We start from the raw sequence: 22,771 nt of genomic DNA on the forward strand, positions 1-22,771 counted from the left end.
ACACACACACACACACACACACACACACACACACACACACACCCCACATCTTCTTTTTCCATTCCTCTGTTAATGGACATTTAGGTTGTTTCCATGTCTTGGCTATTGTAAATAGTGCTGCTGTGAACATCGGGTTGCATGTATCCTTTTTTTTTTTAATATTTATTTATTTGGTTGCCCTGGGTCTTAGTTGAGACAGGCGGGCTCCTTCGTTGCAGCTCGCTGGCTCCTTAGTTGAGGCACGTGGGCTTCTTAGTTGTGGCATGCAAACTCTTAGTTGCAGCATGCATGTGGGATATAGTTCTCTGACCAGGGATCGAACCTGGGCCCCCAGCATTGGGAGCGTGGAGTCTTAACCACTGCGCCACCAGGGAAGTCCTGCGTTTTTCTTTTTGAGTTATGGTTTTCTCTGGATATATGCCCAGTAGTGGGATTGCAGGATCATATGGTAGCTCTATTTTTAGTTTTTTAAGGAACCTCCATACTGTTCTCCACAGTGGCTGCGCCAGTTTACATTCCATGGGGCTTTTATGTTAGGCAATTACAGGGGTTGATAAACCACTGCCCTTGGGCCAAATCTGACCTGCTACCTGTTTTTGTGTAGCCCATGAGCTACGAATGGTTTTCACATTTTTAAATGGTTGGGGGAAGGGGGAAGCAAAACAAGATTAATTTTCTGTGATGTGAAATGCAAATTTTAGTGTCCATATAAAGTTTTATTGAAACAGTCATGCTTATTTATGTATTGTCTATGGCTATTTTTGCACTACAGTGGCAAAATTGAGTAGTTACAATGACAAACAGAAATTGGCCCTCGAAGCCAAAAGTATTTATTTACTGTCTGGCTTTTTACAGAAAAAGTCTGCTGGCCCTATTCTAAGGTAACCATTATTCAAGTACATGTATATGTATTTCTTTGGCAGCCCTTCATTGCTTGCTTTTTCAACGAAGTTTCTTTGGAAGTAACTAATCTTTCCAAATCATTCTTAAGTTTTTCTTCCCCTCAAATCAAGCTTTGTATCCGACTTTAAACTCTGTATCCTAGTTTAAACTTTTACCCTTTATAATTAAACCTCTTTAAATAGATTTGAGTAGATATTGCATTTCTTTTCTGAAATCACCAGCTGCAGTCATTAGCTCAGCAGATAGAAGATACCATTGGCAAAGAGTCCATTCTTTAAAGATGACACAATTACAGTTGGCCCTACTAATCTGCAAACCTGCAGATACGGAGGGCCAGCTAAGTAACTTGAGCATCCCTGGATTTTTATATCCTTGGGGAGTCCTGGAACCTGTCCCCCACAGATTTTGAAGGACAACCGTATACTTGAATGTTTCAGTGTTTAATTCTGCTGTTATTTTTATTTTCAGTGTCTTCATACTTTTGTCTTCTCATCTCACACCCCTAATTCCAATTTAGAGTAAATTAAAGCATTAATTTGGATCCTTTATTGTGTTTGTGAAAGGACACAGGACAGTGAAACATCTGATTTTCTCTTTTATTTACAAGTTTTAAAATAGATTCTTGGATTTGAAATAGATTCTTGCATTCACTTTGACTTATGGGCTTGCAAGAGAGTAAACCAACTAATTAGAATATAATGTTCCCTTTAAAAGAAGTTGTAACTTCATTTTCTTTTTGCTGGACCTGATGTGGTAAAGACTGATTTCATAGCAGTTGAAGGATCTTCTGTTAATAATTTAAACATAAAGTTATATTCTCAGGCCACAGGCTTCCTGATTTATGTTTGTCAATATTATGAGGCTAACTAACTCTTGGGCATGCTTTAACGAGTTTGAACATTTATGTAGTGAATTAAATTAATTAAGTCACTGGAATGGTTTTACTACTTTCATCATTACAGAATTGTAAAGAGAGTCTCCTTCATTTAAAATATCTAGTTTTTATCTTCTTTCATCTTTTAAAATAACTTGCCATAAACCTGGAACTTTTCCTTTCTTGTGATCACATTTCTGGGCTTTACTTTGTTAATTCCACCCTTCAAGAAAATTCCACCATGTTTCTGAAGTGTGTTACTGTGTCAAGCACACTTTTCAGGAGAACTAATCTCTTTTTCTTGTCAGTAACACGCTAGGGTAGAGTCATTTGTTGTAGATTTTCCTTGTAGGGTAACTTTGTATAAACGGAAAGTTAATATGCCGTTTAAACCAATCTTGGCATTCAGTGAGCTGTTGAGATGGAATGAGTAAGCTAGTTAATACGTAACTATAGAAGTCTTGGCATCCTCCCTTTCAAACTGTCTTTGTTTCTACGTTACTTTAGTTCATTGAGTTGCCGAAAGTCCAGTGGTACAAAGCATTTCCTGAACATTGTTTTACTTTGTCCAAAAGATATTTATCTGTGGTTCTTATTTGCACATCGCTCTTATTTGAAGACATGGAAAGAAAACATCCTTTTGCAAGTCAAAGCGAAAAGTAGGGTCTTCTCCCTCTCCTTTCAGTGCCCCTCACTTACCTTTTTTTTCTTCTCCCCTCCCACTTAAAACTTTCTTCGACTAGAAACTCATCAACTTTCAGAAATTATTTCACATCTTTCTTGTTCCTTCCCAGCTTGTAAAAAGGAGGTAGCAGGTATATTAATATTTACTAAGGTGTGGATGACAGCCTCCTATTATGCTGCCCTTCTTGGGGTGGTTTTGCATTTTGAGTAAGGAGGCTATTTAGTCTAAAGAAATAAAGTTCTAATGATTAAAAAGACTCTGAAGCAATACAGGTTGCTAATAGAAGAAATATTTGGAGGCAAGAAGGTCTGTGTGTCCCTTTAAAGCATACCTGGTAAGTCACTTGCACCAACAATAGTCCTACTAACAAGTTTGTTTTTCTTTAATAACTTGTCCCACAGAGATCTTCCCTTGGTTACATCTACGCCTGTCAAAGTTTGTCTTCCTGCAGCTTGCATCCAAATCATCCAAGCCTATGTGGTCTATGTGATGAGATACAGTGAAATTAGAACCAGAAAAGGGAGGGCTAAGAGGCCCTGAAATCTTTGCTAACCTACTTCTAGCTCAGAGTCATCTCTTGGTTACATTACCTTAAAAAGGATAACAGTATGAATGGAACACCAAAAGCAGCAGATCAACAATTAGCCTGAGGGAAAAAAGTGGGTCCTGACATGTAGACACCAGCAGGGGAGACTCTATCCAGGGACTTCTCAGCATTCTTGCCCGGTGACTACTGCGACCTGCCTCCCTGGCAAGCCCCATCAAGACCAGAAGATGGCTTTGGCTTCAGCCCTCTAATGCCCTAACGTACATCAAGTATGTGGCTTTAGCAGCTTTCACAAGGCCATTTATCAGTCATCTCCTCCTGTTAGGAAATCAGAAGTGTTACCACTTTGAAGATGGTAAAGAAGAGGGGAATTTTTTTTGTTCTCCTCTTCAGGATAGAATTAATAGGATTCCAGCCTTCAAAAAGACAATTAAGTGACAATTTTGGTGTTTGTTCATGGACCAGAGGAACTTATTCCCACTATGCCCTGTTGCTTATGCCCTCTTGTAGGATATAAATCCCTGGCTTCTCTTCCATTCATATCTTACGAGGTTAAACAGAGAAAGAATGAAAATTCTAAGGACTGTGAAATGTCAGAGGTGTGGGAGAATCAGCTGGCCACATTGATGTCCACTGTTTTAGAACAGAAGTTCCTGCTGATCTTCATGGAGCGCCAAGTAAATGTCCTGATGGCAGTAGAAAGAGCCCTCTGCTTGGGAGACAAGAGAATGTATCTGTCTTTCAGTAGCTGTGTGACCTGGGATCAGCCCATTAAAAATTTCTCTTTCCTTATTTGTAATACAGAGTTAAGAATATTTTTTTTCCACCAAACTCAAATTCTTATGTGGTAATAGGCACACAAGTGCTTTGCAGATAAAGAGGCTTACAAATGGACACAACGTTTTTTTATTCCACTGTACTGTAGCTGCATATTCTATCTTAACTAAAATCTCTCCCCTGTTTATAAAGGGCTATGTGGAGAAGGGAAACTAAAATCAGAAAAGAGATGATTTCCCCAGAGCTGCAGAGGAAATTCAAGGCTGAAAAGTAATTGTTGTTAATAGATCAGAATTTACCTATGAATTTTTTAAATGATGAATTTCATAAAAAATTAATTGCATTTAAATTATTTAATTCTCTAAATGGCTTTTGGAAAGGAAATCCTGCCTGTCAGGATCTGCCGTGTCAATCTAATTTCCTTCTGACCTTGACAGAAATTATTGTCTCTGTTGACTCTGGTCCAGTCATGGCAATAAGTTGTATTCATGAAATGTTACAAAAAACAAGTAATTCTTCTACTGTATTCCTTTCAGTAGTGAAATAGAGTTCCAGGCCCTAAAATGCAGGAAAAATTACTAGATATTATTGAGGACATAAAAGGGTCCATGCAGAGAGTCAGATCTATATTTTGTCTCCTGTTTCCTTATTGACCAGGTCAGCAGGAATATTTCTGTGAGGGCATGTGGCTCTCCACCATGTTACTCATCCCCAGGGATCTATTTACTTTAGTTCCCAAATAAATGGGAGGAAAAATAGTTTCTCTGGATTCCTTTTTTCAGTAACAGCTTTAGTGAGTGAAGTGTGTATTGTGACATTTGACCTTTTTATACCTTTACTCTCTTTTTTCTCCCCAAAATATCTAATATCAAATCTGAAAGTACAGAAAGTACTGTCTGGGCAAAGGAAGAGCCTACTTGAACTGCTTAGATTAGAGGCAATTCAAACAATGTAAATGAGATCCAGGAGCCTGGAAAGATAAGATTAAGATTCAAAGATAGGCAGACAAAGACTCCAGGTCTCCATCTCCACTTGAGTCTGGTCCTTAAGAGGAAATGAAATAAAGAGCAGAAGAGATTGGGATGGACATAATAAAAAGGCTGGAGCACAAAAGTTTTAAAATACTGGTAGGAGGTCTTAACTATCCCTGGGTTAATGTTTGTCAGATGTGGTTTGGCATACCCAGAGATGGAATATTGGGCCAAATGGCTGTAACTGTATGTAAGAACCTTTGAGTCTATATCTTCAATATTTTTCTTGCCTCTTTTAAGAGACTTTTATATTATACTAATATTTTTTAAAGCTGATGCAATGAAAATTAATTTAGAAGGTTTAAAAAATGTTACCCATTAAACTGCCAGCTCTGAAGTAGTAAAGACTGAAATTGTGTTGGCACCATCTTTTACTGACAAATAAGGAAGCAAAGAGCTGGCAGAAGCAATGCCATTCACAAAGCATTGGGAAAGCTCTGGGTTCTGCTTGACTGGTGGTCAAGGGCAGGACCCGGTTCCTGTAGTGGGCATATCATGAAAGAATCCGGATCTCCTACTTCATGTTTGAAGGGAGCAACCGTTGTGAATTGTCTGTGAGATCTGCTCCCAAGCCTTTGGTCTCTGAGCTATTGGAAGGCAGAGGTGCGTTTCATATCAGATTCTGCTTACACACATATACCTCTTCTCTTCTAATATGTGAAGATTTTTATGTTATTTATTTTTCCAGCTTCAACGTGAACTAGATTACGTAGCCCTCCTTTAAAACCCTCCCGGCCCAAAACTTACTTTAAAAAAAAATAGCTTTATTGAGATATACTTCATATGCTATACAATTTACCAATTTACAGTGTGCAATTAAAAAATTTTTTGTATGTTCACAAGGTTGTACAACCATCACCACAATCAATTTTGAAACATTTTCACCACCCCAAAATAAACCCGGTACCCATTACCAGTCAGGCAATCACTAATCTTACTGTCTCTAAGGATTTTCTTATTGTGGATATTTCCTATAAATGAAATCATACATTTTTTTTTTGACTGGCTTCTTTAACTTACATGTTTTCAAAGTTCATCTATGTTGCAGCATGTACCTTATTCCTTTTTATCGCCAGGTAATATTCCATTGTATGGATATAACACGTTTCAAAATCCATCCATCAGTTGGTGGACATTTGAGTTCTTTTCACTTTTTGACTATTATGAATAATGCTGCTTTGAACATTTCATGTTCAAGTTTTTATTTGGGAATGTGTTTTAAATTCTCTTGAGTATATATGAAGGAGTGGAATTGCTGGGTCATGTGGTAACTCTGACTTTGTGAGGAACTGCCAAACTGTTTTCCAAAGTGGCTGCACCATTTTATATTTTAGCCAGCAGTGTATAAGTGTTTCAGTTTCTTCTCCTCACCAGCACTTGTTCTTGTCTTTTTGATTATAGCCATCCTAATGTGTATGAAGTGGTATCTTGTGGTTTTGGTGTGCATTTCCATAATGATTAATGGTATTGAGCATCTTCTTATATGCCATTTGTATATTTTCTTTGGAAAATACACGGTTCAGATCCTTTGCACATTTTGAATTTGACCTATTTGTCTTTTTTTATTGTGTTGTAAGAGTTCTTTATAGATTCTGAAGATAAGCCCTTTATCAAATACATGATTTGCAAATATATTCTCCCATCATTCTTTAGGTTGTCTTTTTACTTTCTTGATGGTGACATTTGACACACAAAAGTTTTTAATATTGGTGAAGTCCAACATACCTATTTTTTCTTTTGCCACTTGTGCTTTTGGTGTTGTATGTGAAATGCCTTTTTGTTTTTTTTTTTTTTGGCTGTGTTGGGTCTCGTCGCAGCATGTGGGATCTTCGTTGCGGCATGCAGGATCTTTTGTTGCAGCATGCGGGCTTCTCTCTAGTTGTGGCGCACGGGCTCCAGAGTGTGGCTCCGTAGTTTGCGGCACGTGGGCTCTCTAGTTGAGGCATGGGGCTCAGTAGTTGTGGTGCACAGGCTTAGTTGCCCCGCGGTATGTGGAATCTTAGTTACCCGACCAAGGATCAAACCCACGTCCCCTGCATTGGAAGGCAGATTGTCAACCACTGGACCACCAGTGAAGTCCCTGAAATGCCTTTGCCTAACCTAAGTCACAAAGATTTACTCCTATGTTTTCTTCTAAGAGTTTTATAATTTTAGCTCTTACACTTACATCTATGATCATTTGAAGTTACTTTTGTATATGGTGTAAGGAAGGGGTTCAGCTCTTTTACATGTGGATGTCCAGTTGTCCTTGCACCATCTGTTGAAAAACTATTCTCTTCCTGATTGAATTATCTTGGCATTCTTGTTGAAAATCAATTGACCATAAAAATGAGTCTATTTCTAGACTCTCAATTTATTCCATTGATCAGCAGGTGTGTCTTTAGGCTAGTACCATATTGTCTCGATTTTTGTAGCTTTGTAGTAAGTTTTTAAATTAGGAAATGGGAATCCTCCAGCTTTGTTCTTCTTTTTCAAGATTGTTTGGTTATTCTGTATCCCTTACATTCCCATGTGAATTTTAGGATCAGCTTGCCAACTTCTGGGGGGAAAAAAAGGCATCTGGGGTTTTGATAGAGATTACATTGAATCTATAGATCAATTTTGGCAGCATTGCCAGTCCATGAATGTGGGATGTCTTTCCATTTATTTAGTTCTTCTTTAATTTCTTTTAACAATGTTTTGCAGTCTTCAGAGTACAAGTGTTCCACTTCTTTTGTTAAATTTATTCTTAAGCATTTATTCTTTTTGATTGATTCAGTTATAAATTGAATTGTTTTCTTAATTTCATTTTCAGAGTATTAATTGCTAGTCTCAATACCTACTTTTGACACCTGGTAGCAAGAGCTTAAAAAGTAGGTTAGGAGGCATCAGTTGCTTCAAGTGGAGTAAATTACTTTCATGCCTGCATTGAGAGTGAAGTAGGCATCAGCACTTCTGAGCTAGTGAGGCCACACCCTACAATGACTGTGCTGTCAATGATTCCTCTGTGACTATCACAGAAAAAGACTTTCTTTTGCTAAAGAATGTAGAAATTTTCAATGATTCCATGCGGCTTAACACTTTATTTACTACCCTCATTGTGTAGAGAAAACACCGTACTATTTGAATCATTATTCATTTGGAAAAAAAAGTTGATCTCTAAAAGATTATCATATCCTTTGGCTGACTGTGACTTTGCAACCAGTTAACAGAGTGTAAGAGTGTCCTGAAGGCACTGCAGTAGAAGTGATCCAGCTGGAGATTAATTATTACGATGCAGACCTCATTCTACATCATAGAACAAAGACTTTTGTCCTTTCTGAACACACGTATAAATTCAGATTCACCAAACTCAAGAATATATCTCTAGTTAAGCCATTCCCTTGCTCAAAAAAGCATTATCAGTCTTTTCAAATAATCAGCTGTACTGGATCAGCTGGACATATATATGCAAAATTTCCTTCACCTCTAAATCTCTAGTGCGCGTTAGAGTCCCTTTCACATTGTAGTGCATGTTAAATGTTTTAATGTTTTTATTGAATTAGCTAGATGGAAGAGCTGGAGTCTGGAGATTAAATTCTGATGTAATTCAGGGGTCTGTGAATTCTTTAAAAGAATTTTTTAATGTTGTGTTTTCATTTTAATGATAATTCTGAATCACCTGGATCCACATTATAATCAAGTTGCACTGCGCAATTTCAGTGCCCATGTTTGTGTTTGAGAAACATTGGTCTAAAACATTACTCAGAATGTATGTAAACTTCTGATTACAGAGGAGTGCTGGCTGTAAGTGATCATTCAGTCTTTGGAAAATATAATTGCCTTTACCCAGCAGCACCTTAACCAGCAGGATAGGATATTTCTTAGTTATTTCCTGTTGGTAGATAGAAGAGAGTAGTTAAGAATGATTTTTTATCAGTGTTCCCCTCTATGTCTCGAAAAAAAGGAGGGGGGGTAGAAAGAGAGAAAGAAGGGAAGAGAAGAAGGAAAGAAGGAATAGAGGGTTCTGCAGACATTGATTACGGAGTTTTGAAAGGATGGTGTAAAGATTTGGCCAACAGTGGAATTTTCTTTCTCACTTGATTTTTTTCGATTTCACTTTTATGACCTGTTTCACTGAACTAGAAGAGTAGTCAAGCCCTTGAAATCAGCAGGTCCCCTGACTCCAGTAGTTTACTGTGTCAGCTCAGATTTGATAGTGCTCTTTCACTATGTTAAGTGTCTCTTGTTTCAGGTCATCTCAGATCCTTTATGAGGGAAGGTGGGATCTGATAGGCATAAATGAATCTATCAATGTAGACTTCAAAGTACCACTGCAAAGCTTGACTAAAAAAAAATCTTCCAAGTCCTAATTTGTTGAAGGAATCTTTTCATATATACGATAATTGATACAAACAAGTCACAGGCAGGTTAAAATTTTTCCAGCTCTCTTTTCATTATGCACTTGATTTTTCACCTTCCAAAGCAACTCGTTTTTTTATCAAGTTTGTTCAAACGAATCTAGATCCTTCATTTGTTTCCTTGAACACACAGCTGTTTGCTTCTCAATAAGGTTGATTATTGCTGACTTCCAGAGAAGAATATGGAGACGCAGATAGCCAGGTGTTGTCATTATTATTGCACAAAGGAAAAGCCATTAGAGCTGAACTAGGATAAACCCCACTGACTAGAATCAACTTGAGTAAGTTTCTACACGTAGTCTTGGGTTTACTGTGTTCATTTCCCTGAAGCTGTTTCTGAACACCTGAGGAAAAGATGGTGGTCTCTCCAACTTCAGTTCCATGGGTATCTCTTAGTCTAAATATTGTAGTCTACTGTGAATACTTTCTGAAAATGGGGGTGAGGGAGTTCAGAAATCAATACTATTTTTTGTAAAAGCCATATAATATGTATACTTTTAAGGAGACAACAGGATGGCAATGAATATTTGCCCTTGTGAGGGGGCAAGTGTATGCCACCTTTTCTGACAAAAGGTGAATTAGAATCTTGGAACCTTGTGGTTCAAATAAGTTTCAACTGAAGCAATACAAACTTCTCATCCGGATAAAGAAAAACACAAAAAGGCAAAAGCCCAAAATATGTATATATTAACCAAAACCCCTCCTGGATGATATAATTGAGGTTTTGTTGCTTAATCAGAAACTAAGGAATAGCAGTGGGTGTCCCAGAGCCTGAGGTTTTAGTTTATAATGAACTAGTTAGTCAGTAGTTGCGAAATATACTCAGCATATAACCCGTTCACATGAGCTCCTACTGTAAATAGTTACTCACCTTTCTTTATTTAATAGGTTGGCAGATGTATAAAGATGACTCTGCTCTTTGGCAAAGTGTATATATATATATATATATATATATATATAAAACACACTGATATTCTGAGTCATGCCGTATGCTAGGCTATTGTCCCAATTAAAATTGTAATTAGAAGAAAGAAAATTATTGGGTTTAATTTTTTCTTTTATATGTTATAAAATTGACTTTTGGATCCTTTTAAAAACATACACTGCTTTAAGTTTGTTTTGGCAAATCTAACTTTTCTGGCTTTGTATTATTTTTTAATTATTATATTTATTTATTTATTTGATTGCGCTGGGTCTTAGTTGAGGCAGGCGGGCTCCTTAGTTGTGGCTCACCAGCTCCTTAGTTGCAGCACACGGGCTCCTTAGTCGTGGCATGCAAACTCTTAGTTGCAGCATGCATGTGGGATCTAGTTCCCTGAGCAGGGATCGAACCCAGGCCCCCGGCATTGAGAGCGCAGAATCTTAACCATTGTGCCACCAGGGAAGTCTCTCTGGCTTTGTATTGATAAACATAGAACTGACATTGAAGTACTCTATAGCGTTAAATTTTCATATGTCATATCAGAATGCTTTTGGCTGCAGGTAACAGGAATTCCCAACTCAGTTGGCTTAAACGATAAGGAATGAATCATTGCATATGACCGAAAGTTCTGAACTGGTTAATTCTTTGCCTCCATGACATCATTCAAGATCCAAAATCTTTTCATCTTTCTACTCTGCCAGCCTCAGCTTTATTGGTCTCATCCCCTGGTTCCTCATAGTTTCATTTAGCTGCAGCAGCTCTGAGGTGTCATATTCTTTTTTTTTTTTTTGAGGTGTCATATTCTTATCATAACCAGAGGCAAAATATTTTCTTAGGGTCTTCCAACAAATTTTCCTTCACGTCTCATTGTTCAGACTGGGTCATATGCCCAAAGCAATTAAGGCAAGGGGATATGTCCACCGTGATTCATTTAAAGCCAATAAAGACCTTAGCCTGAATCACATAAGTGATGGTTGGGCAGGGGGGAAGGTGGATATTTGAGCAGAATTAGAGTGCTGTTTACAAGGAAGAATGGGAAAATGCCAGTGAGGTGTACACAACAAAATTTGACATGTAGGGATCCCTAAAGCTCAAATTAAGAATGCTTTTTGTAGGATCTTTAAATTCTATTATTGCAGCCCTTGAAGCTGTATTCTCTGCTCATATGCATTCATTTTGTTCTGCATAGAAACCTGGTCAGGGCTGACCCCCAACCTGGAGACTAGGATCCAGTACAGTCTTAAGAAACCAGCCACACAGCATGACAAGAGCTGGGGAGAAGGAGGACAGTCAGAGGCTAGCAGAGCCTCCAGGAAATGGGGGCAGAGCTGTAAATCCCCAAAGAAGACCAGGTTTGAGCAAGGGTGTGGCAAATCTTGACTGTGTATGTGAAGTCTAAGGGAGGTCAGGTTGTGGAGAACATGACAGCAGGGCACTTTGAGAAATGCATGCAGAGTGGATGCAAGGAGTGTCCTAGCTCGTCCAGTCAAATACCTGGAAAACAAGGTAGCAAGTGGGCCCAGAGCCAGCTGACTGGGTACAGTACAGGGCTCTTGAGATCCAAGTCTCCACTGGCTCCTCTTAGGTACGCTTGGGAGTGGGGTTGGTGGAGCATGCAGTTAAATGGATGCTCATTTGGAAAGTTGTAATGAAGCTCTGGCAGGGCAGGAATTTATACAAATGGAATATTAAAATTTGGTTTTGTTAGTGTAATGGTATGCCCTTGACTTTTATGGTAGGTCAGTGTAAGAAACAGCCATATGATTTCTACATTGAATATAAAAGTTCTGTTGTCCATTCTGCTCTTCCCTTTTCCCCCAGGTCTTCACATGACTTGTTCCTTCAGCTCTTCTCCTCTGACAGCTTTTCCCTGAGCCCTCACCCCTGACTCTTAACTGCTCCTCCCTCCTTATTTTTCTTCATAGCTCTTATTGCTGCTGGAAAGTTTATTTACTATTTATTGTCTTTCTCCTCCACTAGAAGTAGGCTTCATAAAGATGGGAACTTTGCTTTCTTGTTCATGCTATATTATCTCCAGTACTGAGAACGTACTTGGAATATTGTAGGCACTCAATTAAGATTTGCTGAATGAATGAGTGAGATACCTCTTGGTATTCTTCCTAAAGTTTTTGTCTCCTAACGAATCTGTGTTCTTTCTTTTATTGAGTAATGGGAACTATGTTTTCTGTTTCCTTTTTTGCCTCAGCTACCAGAATGGCTAAACTAAATTTGGGGTTCATTTGCAATAACCATTCTTAGCTTGGGATATGTGTACTTCTTCAGTTACTATAGAACTTTTAAAAAATATTCAATTCAGTTTCAATATTTTTTATTGTAAGTTGCCTCAAATCCCATAGGGAAGTAAATGAGGATTGAAGAATAATAAATGAACTGACTGATTGACTGAAGGGTAACTGGGAGAAGTCAAAAAAGAACACCAGGCTTTTGAGTCTGGATGAAAAAGAATACTGGAGCAGTTGTTAATGGAAATTGGTACCAGATCAAAACATTACTCATAAAAGTGTCTTTCTCTGTCACCATTTTGGGCACAACTCACTCCATTGTTATTGCTTGGTCAGTTTTTTCCCTCTTCCCCAGTAGGCTTTGAATGCCATGAGGGGAGGGACTCTGTCTTTCTTGTTTATGGTCCACAGTGCCTAGCACAGTACCTGGCACATAGTATCTTTTCTTTACCACTTATTTTTTTAATCCATTTTTAATTGAAATATAGTTAATTTCAATGTTGTGTTAGTTTACCACTTATTTTTAACTTTAAATCCCTACATTAGTAGATATTAACTAGTTTGTCATCTGCTCTTACCTTTTCAACCTGCAATTTCCCCTCCTTATGGATTTCCAGACTTCCTTCATTTCTCAGTGACTTCCTTCCCATTAAGGACCTTCATTCCTTTAACCACAGCAGCCTCCCACTCCAGTGCTCATGAATATGTGCCTTTTCTTCCTTTCTAAGTCTCCAGAATCTCATTCTCCTGATGGCTAAGCCAAAGGTGACTCATCACCTCATAGACTTCCAACTGGAAGGGGCCAGAGAGACCATCTCGTCCAATTGACTCATCTCCAGTTGGTCCGGGGAGGTGAAGGGAATTGCCCTGAGTGACACTGCTAGTTGGCAGAAGGGCCAAAATTAGAACACAGAGCTCTTAACTCTGGATGCACATCTCACACTGCAGAGCTGAGCAAGCCCCTTTCTAGCTCCAGAAAGGGAAAGTACTATAACAAAAGTAGAAAGATATGTTTTCCTCTTAGTTGGAAATATCTTAAATGCATTGTATCATAGGAGTTAAGTGTCAGACTACCTAAGTTTGATCTTGGTTGTATTTCCTCTTTGGACAAGTTATTTAACCTTTCTATCGTAGTAAATCCTTTTTCTCTTTTTCCTATGCATTTGTATATTTAATATACATATTTAAATCTGTAAGTGTGGTTTGTTAATATTGAGAGAATTTATGTGTGTGCATTTTTACATACATAAATGGAATGATACTGGTTCTATTAGTTTCTTTCATTTAACAGTGTCTTAAGGAAATTAAATATTTCCTTAAGAAATATTTTCTTAAGGAAATATTAAATTTTCTTTAATAGCTTCTTTTTGGCTGCACGGCAGGTGGGATCTTAGTTCCCCGACCAGGGATCGAACCCATGCCCCCTGCAGTAGAAGCACAGAGTATTCACCACTAGATCGCCAGGGAAGTCCCAGGGGAGCCTTTCTATATTGTTGCACTTAATTCTATCTTGTTCCTTTTAATGACCACATAGTATTCCATAATATGTATGGTTATTTAACCACTTCCACATTAATTAATATTTAATTTATATCTTCTCATTTTTTACTCTTACAGTTCTGCAGAGAAGACTTTATGCAGATTTTGTTGTGCATACTTGTGACTGCCTTCACTAGGACTGATATTCAGAAATGCAAATACTAGTAGGCACGAAGTCCCCTCTTTTCTATTCTGAAAATAGGCTATGGCTAAGTCATTCATTGATTCAATTTCTGCAATATATGTTGATATTAACTGAGCAGGAGGTGAGTCTTGTGACTGTGTGTATTGTGTTAGGAACTGGGAGCATTTTAGAGAAATTAGTCCTCGTCTTTTTCTTGTATTGTAAGGAAAGTACATTGTGTTCCTGACTTTGAGGGAAAACAAAAAATAAACTTCCTCCTCCTCCCCCTTCCAGGTGACTAAGATTAGTGAAATTATGCTAAGCAACCTCTGCTTGACTCTGTGATGGCATTAACTGCACAGTACTGTAATTGTTGGTACTTATCTGTTTATACCCACCCCCTAAACTTTGGGCTGCTTAAAGGGTAAAGATTATGTTTTATCAATTTTTGTATCCCTAGAACATTAGCATGATACTGGTGCATAATTACATTTTATTGAATAAATGAGTGAATTCAGTTCAACATTGGTATTTGAGTACCTAGTATGTGCAAAAATTACTAAGAACCAATAGGAACAGAGGTGAAGCAAAGTTCTACCCTCGAGCAATTTATAGTCTAATGGGAGAAATAGATATAGGCTGAAAACATGTAGGAATCAAGGCATTAGTAACAAATGTGATTTAAGTACAAAGTACTGTGGGACTTCCAAGGAGGACTAATTAAGGCTGACTGAGGATATTAAGGGAGGTTTTCACAAAGGAAGTGGCATTTGAGGCATTTTAACTGGACCTGATAGGGCAGGTTGGTGACTTTTCTATGTAAGTTATCATTTTGGTGACTTTAAACACATACTTCAGAAACCATTTTGTCACCGTTTAGATATCATGTGACCTTAGGGCTACAGAAAGGCTGGAAGTGGAGTATTATACTTAGGTTCTGGAACTAGGGCCTCAGAGCCAAGATCAAGTCAAAGCAGCTTTAGTTCTCAGCCCATCTGTGGAGGAAGAAGTTGTTTCCATTAAAAAAAAAAAAAAAAAGTCAATTCTGAGTGCCTTGGCGTGCTGTTTCTCCTCTCTTTAAGAATAAAATAATTCAAAAACCTTTCTTGGCCCCACTTCCTTGACCAGCTATCACCCCATTTCTTTGATATGCTGTGCAGAAAACTCCTTAAGTGATCTGTCTCCAATTCTTTTTCTCACATTAGATTTTAAACCCACTTCTATCATGTGCTCACCCCTGCCAGTGCATCAAAACTGTTCTTGTCGGGCTTCCCTGGTGGCTCAGTGGTTAAGAATCCACCTGCCAATGCAGGGGACATGGGTTCGAGCCCTGGTCCAGGAAGATCCCACATGCCGTGGAGCAACTAAGCCCGTGCGCCACAACTACTGAGCCTGTGCTGTAGAGCCCACAAGCCACAGCTACTGAGCCCACGTGCCACAAATACTGAAGCCCACGCACCTAGAGCCCATGCTCTGCAACAAGAGAAGCCACCGCAATGAGAAGCCCGCGCACCGCCATGAAGAGTAGCCCCTGCTTGCCGCAACTGGAGAAAGTCCGTGCACAGCAACAAAGACCCAACACAGCCAAAAATAAACAAATTTATTTAAAAAAAGAAAACCAAACTGTTCTTGTCAGGGTCAGCAGTGACCTCATTGTTACTCAATCTAATGGTCAATTTTTAGTCTTCTTTTACCTGACTTATTAGCAGCATTTGATGCAGACCATTCTTTCCTCTCTGATACACTTTCTTCCCTTAATTTCTAGGATACCATGCTAATTCTCCTCCTACATGACTGGTTATTCCTTTTCAGTCTCCTTTGCTGGCTCTTCCCTTCCCAGACCCTTCCCAGACTTAATGTTGAAGGAAGGGTACAGGTTTGGTCCTCGGTCCTCTTCCCTTCCCTGCCTAAACTCACTCCCTTGATTATACATCTAGTTTCAAGGTTTTAAATATAATCTACATTCCACTGATTCCAAAATGTATATTTTCAACCCAGACTTCTCTTCTGAACTCTCTATATATCTTCCACTACTTCCTCAACATATTAAAACTGAATTCTCCTGCTCCAGGCCTGCTTCACTTGGAGACTTTCCCACCTCAGTTGATAGTAATGTCATCCTTCCAGGCACAAAAGCAAAAATCCTGGAAGTCATTATTGGAGTCCTCTGGAAATCATGTTGGTGTAATCTTCAGAATATATGCAGAATCTTTTTCTCACCCCCTCTACTGTTCAAGTCACCATCCTCTCTCAAACAGCTTACTGCAGTAGCTTCCTATTTTGTACCCTTGCTCCACCCCAGACACACATACAGACACATACACTACTGCATGTTCTTAGCACTGCAGCCAGAGTAATCTTTTAGCACTTTTTTGCTCAAAATCCTCCAAAGGCCTCTCATTTCACTCAGAAAAAACCCAAGTCCTTACAGAGGCCTACAAAGGCTTACAAGCTCTGCACCAGCACCCACCCCTGCCATCACCCCTCTAGCCTCCTCTTGGGCTTTCTTGAGGTTCCTCCACAGGCATGCTCCCCCACAAGCTTTTTTTTTTTTACACTAGCTGTTCCCTCTTCCTGCTCTGCTCCTCCCCCAGATGTCCACATGGGTGACAGCCTCACCTTCTAGCCTTTGATTAAATGTCTCAACCATCTCAATGAAGCCAACCCTGACCATCTTTTTAAAAACTGAAGTCTGCCACCATCTTCATTACTCCTTTTTTTTTTTCACGCTGCTTCCTCCTGCCCCCACCCCCATGGCATTTATTACCTTCTAACATACTGTGTAATTTACACTACAATGGAAACTCCAAGAGGGCAAGACTCTTTGCTTCTTTTGTTCACCAGTATATCCCAAGCATCAGGAGCCGTGCTTAGCATATAATAGGACTCTCAGTAAAGATCTGCCAAATGAGTGAAGAATCATAGATCTCTCTTTGACAAGGACCCAAAATGCCTTGATTGTCTTTCACTCAATTTGCTTGAGTAGGTAGGGTGATAGTGTAGGAAGAGTACTGGGCTAATGACCAGGCTCTAGCCTAGGACCATACTTGCTGTTTGTGTGACTGTGACAGTTGTATTGAGTTTGTGAAAGTTTATTAAGCTATGCACTTATGATATGTACATTTTTCTCTTTTATATATATATAAATTTTAAAGTCTTCAAATATTTCCACATGTAGATTTTTAGATTATAATTGGGATTCTACTTGCTTTTTCACAAAATAATTCATCATGAATATTTTCCCTAACATTATTCTTCCAGAGCATGATTTTTAATGGTTATGCAAGTACTTTGAAAAGTATAAAACACCATACAATGTGCCATGGTGATATATTATTCCTTCTTCAAGAAATTGAAAGTTTGTTTTGAAGTGTTTTGATTTCTTCCCTTTTTCTACAGGGGACATGGTCTCAGAGTACCGAGAACCTTTGATCCACACCTTCCTGAGGGGAGCAAGAGATCCAGATAGTGCTCACAGGGCCAGCAGCTTATCCAATCTTGGAGAACTGTGCCAGAGGCTGGACTTCATGCTGGGCTCTGTGCTTCACGAGGTACTGCATGTTGATTCCTTTCTCTAAAGCTTGTATTTACTTGAACCTATGATATAGCTCAGCACTGGGAGTTAGGAGACCTGTGTTCTTTTTCTAGATCCAGTAAGTCATTTAACCTCCCTCAGCCTTGCTAGTCTCATATGTATATTGAAAGTTGATTTAGTAGGAATTTTTTAATTGCAAGTGACAGGAAGTCATCTTAACCTACTTTAAGCCATAAAAGGGGATTTATTATAAAGAATCCGAGGAAACATAACAGAATTGAAGAAGCTTTGAGGAAGTGCAAACAGAAGTTTACCCTAGTTTTCTGGGCCATCTGTGAGTCTAATCTCTGTTTACAGAAAACTCTCAGGCAAATACATACTCTAATTGGCCCTCTTCGGTTGGAGGTGCCTTGTATTCAGGGAGATGGGGTTTTATCAGAAAAGAGTAATTAAGTTCCATGTTTTGTTCACCGCCTTATACCCAGTGCCTGGTACATAGTAAGCAAAGGATAAATGAGCAGCCAAAATAATAGCCATACAAGATGTTGGCACTGGACACGTCTCCAGTGTTTAGAGTTTAAGATTTAAACTGGTTTTAGAGTTTAAGATTTAGTGAAAGGTACATTGCACTGTTGTCCTCTATGAATATCTTTCTTTAGCCTCTTAAATTTTATCTTTGCCCTTGTGTTTACTTAGTCATCAATATATGAACATATGTCTCAAGTACATACTACGTACTAGACACTCTGCTATTTAAGGATGATGATAGGCAAAAGAAGACTAGTTAACATGTTGCCAGGTGTCTTTTTACTCAGTGGGCTTCACCATCTTAAATCTTTAAGGAAGAAGATGGCTTATAAATTATAAATATGTAAATAAAATACAGTTTATATTACCTTATTATTTATGAGAGATTAGATTTTTCATATAGAGCACATAAGTTTATAAGAACAAAAACTTAGTAACTTTGTAATACTGGCTTCTTTCACATTATTCAGTATCCTGGGGCTGACCATGTTGAACATCAAATCTTAAGAAGTATCTACTGAGAAAGAATTTTCTTCAGTGTTTGGTGATTGTGTCTTATCAACAAGCAGAGAAACAGGCTCATGGATGTATACATACGCTTGAATTTATGGTATTTCCTGACTCCTGAGCTTTATATGCTTTGTTTAATTGATTATAAAGGCTACTCATCGTTAAATTTCAACTTAGGACTTTTAGGAAAGTTATACATAGTTGTTTCCTCTTTTAAAAAAAAAAATTTTTTTTAATTTATTTATTTTTGGCTGCGTTGGGTCTTCATTGCTGCGTGCAGGCTTTCTCTGGTTGTGGCCAGCGGGGGCTACTCTTTGTTGCGGTGCGCGGGCTTCTCACTGTGGTGGCTTCTCTTGTTGTGGAGCACGGGCTCTAGGTACACGGGCTTCAGTAGTTGTGGCTCGCGGGCTCTGGAGCACAGGCTCAGTAATTGTGGCACATGAGCTTAGTTGCTCCGCGGCATGTGGGATCTTCCCAGACCAGGGCTCAAACCCGTGTCCCCTGCACTGGCAGGCGAATTCTTAACTACTGTGCCACCAGGGAAGTCCTCCTCTCCTTTAACTCTAACTCTAGGGACACAGCCCTATGCCCAGCTTTCTGTATCTGTTTTTAATAACTTAGAAACAGTGATTACTACCAACTTAAAACCTTTCAGTGCTCTAATATACATGAACCATTAGGCGCCTGATTTTTATTTGTTTTGGATGGCACTTTGCAAATCTCTTATTTTTTAGTGTATTAATTTGTAACACTTAAGGACTTTGCAGGTTTATTTGGTTATAGCACCTAAAGATTTCAGTCTGTTATAAATAATCTGGGTCAAATTTTGAAATGGTTCCCACATTTTTTTTCTCTGTTTATTTGATCTGTTCACATGACTCAACCCAAAGTGAACCATAAACCATGAACTGAAACAAACTCATGGACCATGATCTGAACCAAACCCAAATATTATTATTCTTAATAACAGAGATAGAATTCACATACTATACAATTCACCCACTTAAAGGGTATAATTCAGTGGTTTTTAGTGTATTCACAAAGTTGTGTAAGCATCCCCCAGTTTTTTTAAACATGGCCATGAGCTGAATAAAAATTTCCCCCAGATCTTCAAGTGAATCAGCTCAGATTTGACAGTATCCCATACATTTTCTAAAGCCAATGAACTCAAACTATGCCTGACATCATGATCTTCTCTGAACCCCCAAACTGAGGCCATATTTCTTTTTGAGTTCCTAGATCTTCTTTCCTTTCTCTCTCTTAAGGAAGCTGTTGCACGCTGGTGGCATATGATTTCCTGTTGAAAAAATTTCTTGGTTTGGTTAATTAGAAAGATTGAGCTAAAGCAGGTTTTGTAACATTTAAGAAGAATCATCTTTCTGGAGACCACCTGACCTGTTGAAAGAGAACCAAATTTCCAAGCACACTTGGGGATGGGAATAAATGAGGCCCTGTCCCACCACCCACTTACCTGTGTTCACTTGGTCAGATGACCTAGACTCTGGGCTTGGTTTCCTGACCTAGAAAATGGGATTAAAATATCTATAATGCAGGATTGTTACAAGGATGTAGGGATAATGTACATGAGTAATATAGTGATTTATTCAACAGTTGTTACTGAGAGCCTACTATATGCCAAGTAGCATTCTGGACACCTACAACATATTCTTCAAAATGGACAGTGATTCCCATCTGCATGGAGCTTACGTTCTAGGGAGAGGAGACAGACAGTAAATGATATACATATTAAAATAAATAGTATGGTAGACAATGATAAGTTCTGTGGAAAATAAGAAAAAGTAGAGCAAGTAAGGGTGACCAGGATTATAGCATTAGGTGGAGGGGTGGTTGCAGTCTAAATGGGGTAGTCAAGGTAAGCCCCATTGAGAAGGTGATTTTTGAGTGAAGGAATTTTACTTTTCTGTATTAAGATTTTTCTTTAAGGAGCATTTTGGTCATTTGAAGGGAGCTGACGATGACAGTGATGAGGATGGACAGCAAGGAGGTGAGAACAGGGGTAACCAGTGTCCTTCAAATGTCCTCAGTCGTACATTTACCAAACACCTGCAGTGTTCCAGGCCCTTTGTTACAGGCCAGGAATACAAAACCCGAAAGATACTACCTTGTCTTCTGGGCATGGGTAACCTGTGGAGGATACAAACAGCAATGATTACAGTTACAGTCCAGTTAATTGTGCTAGGTGCTGTGGGAGCACATTTTAGGAGCCCCTCAGTCAGGTTTGGGTGTTGTCAAAGACGTGCTGGAGGAAGAGACTCTTAGAGCTGAATCTGGAGAACAGGTAGAATTTAGGTAGCACAAAAAAGCAGAGGCGAGCATTTCAGCAGAGGGAACAGCTTGTGCAAAGGCACTGTGGTGTGGGACAGCCTGACATGTTTGAAGAACTATAGGAAGATCCAAAAGGTTAGAGTGAAGGGGTGGGGTGAGCGGTTAGCTGGTAGCAGGTCTGAAACAAGAGACCAGGCAGAGGCTACATGATGAAGGGCCTTGTTAGCTTTACAACCTTCTGGCTCACGGCGAGAATTGAGCATTGCTTATTAAGCCCTCAGAAATGAAGTATGAATAGGTAGTAGACTGTTTGCTTACCATGGGTGCTAACACAAAGAGAGAATCCTTCCTTTGGTTTCAACCTTAGAATTGAATGTGAGGAGCTGCTGCCCTGGGGGTCACCTGTCAGGCAAACCCCTTGTCCAGTGACCCTGCCCCACTTCTAGAGACCTGGACACTCTGTAACATCAATCCCAGGAGTGTTTATTACCATTAATAATTGTGAGCACAACAAGGACAGAACCAGTCTTTATTTACCTTTGTATACCGCCTAGCGCCGAACACAGCATTTGGCATATAGCAGGTACTCAGTAAGTGTTTACTGATTAATATTGAAGGAAGAGGAAGATAAGGCTTACTTGGGAAGACTAGTTCCTACATGTTTTAAAAATAGCAATTGGGACTTCCCTAGCGGTCCACTCTGCACTTCCACTGCAGGGGGCATGGGTTCGATCCCTAGTCAGGGAACTAAGATCCCGTATGCTGCGTGGTGCTGCCAAAAGAAAAATAGTAATCATAGCAAGCACTTAACACTCTTCTTAGTGCCTTATGTAAGTCAGCTGATCCAATCCTCAAAGAGGAAACTGACGCACAGAGAAATTAAATCAGTTGCCAAGTTCATGCCGATTGGAAGTGGCAAAGTTGGATTTGAATGCAGGCAGTTGGTTCCTGTATCTGTGCTCTTAACCACTCCTCTATATTGTCTCTCAAAAAATGTTTCAATTCATTTATAAGATTACTTTTGTGCCCTTGAAAAAGAAGGGAGTTACCATGTGAGAAAAGCTACTGATGGAAAGGGTCATGTAGCTCTGTTTTAATAGCACTTGCTTTTGGCAGTGAAACTTCAGAAGCCAATATATTCCTGCTGATTTGAAAAACCAGGTGTTTCCATCCCACATAATTTCTGTCTCTTCTTTTTAGATGTTCCTTCTTATGTAGCACCCCACACTTGCCATGTCATCAGTGCCAAACCAGCTGCCTTGGGTGGACTGCAAGTTTGAACATGATTGGACACCTGACAGTCTTAGTATTTCAGCCATTGAGTCCTCCTGTAGTCAGACCACTCTTGTCCATTCTCATTGAAAAAGTGGGAGATTTGGCCTGGCTTTTAAGTAATTCTTCATTCGTTTTTCATTTGACAAATACTTACTGATCACTTACTCTGTGCCAGTTATGAGACTACAACCAAGCCTTATGCTAGGTCGGGGGGGATCCAGCTCTGATTACAGAGAAGTTCCTGTTCTTGTGGAGCTGACATTCTAGAGAGGAGAGTTAGGGAACAAACAAGCAAGTGTGTAAACAAATATATACTGTGTCAGATGGAGTAAGTGCTAAGGAGGTGAATCTAGTAAGGCAAGGGACATGGAGGGAGTTTGGTATTGTATGTGAACTTGGATGAACAGGAGAAGCTTCACTGATGAGTGACTTAAGCAGAGCCATGAAGGGAGCAGGAGCTGATCCAGGCAGATACGTGGGGAGAGAGCATTCTGGGCTTTGGCTTTTACTGTGAGTGAGATGGGAAGCCAAAGCAGAGGAATGAAATGATCTAACTTTTTTTTTTTTTTTTTTTGAATGTCATCGGTAGAAAGGCAGCTATCTTACATGACTT

The 22,771-nt window shown here is 39.2% G+C and overlaps 1 protein-coding gene across 3 annotated transcripts in view; it reads left to right on the plus strand.

Moving 5' to 3' along the window:
* Nucleotides 1-22,771, plus strand: part of TANGO6 (transport and golgi organization 6 homolog) — a 180,590-nt gene that overhangs the window by 121,387 nt on the left and 36,432 nt on the right. For all 3 annotated transcript variants that reach the window (XM_007110768.4, XM_055079350.1, XM_028477698.2), the window contains one exon: nucleotides 17,424-17,575. In XM_007110768.4, coding sequence (XP_007110830.2) covers nucleotides 17,424-17,575 — 152 coding nt within the window. The remainder of the gene's footprint in view (nucleotides 1-17,423; nucleotides 17,576-22,771) is intronic.

The sequence above is a fragment of the Physeter macrocephalus genome, chromosome 17 (genome assembly GCF_002837175.3).
Source record: "Physeter macrocephalus isolate SW-GA chromosome 17, ASM283717v5, whole genome shotgun sequence".
In the NCBI taxonomy this organism is placed as follows: Eukaryota; Metazoa; Chordata; class Mammalia; order Artiodactyla; family Physeteridae; genus Physeter; species Physeter macrocephalus.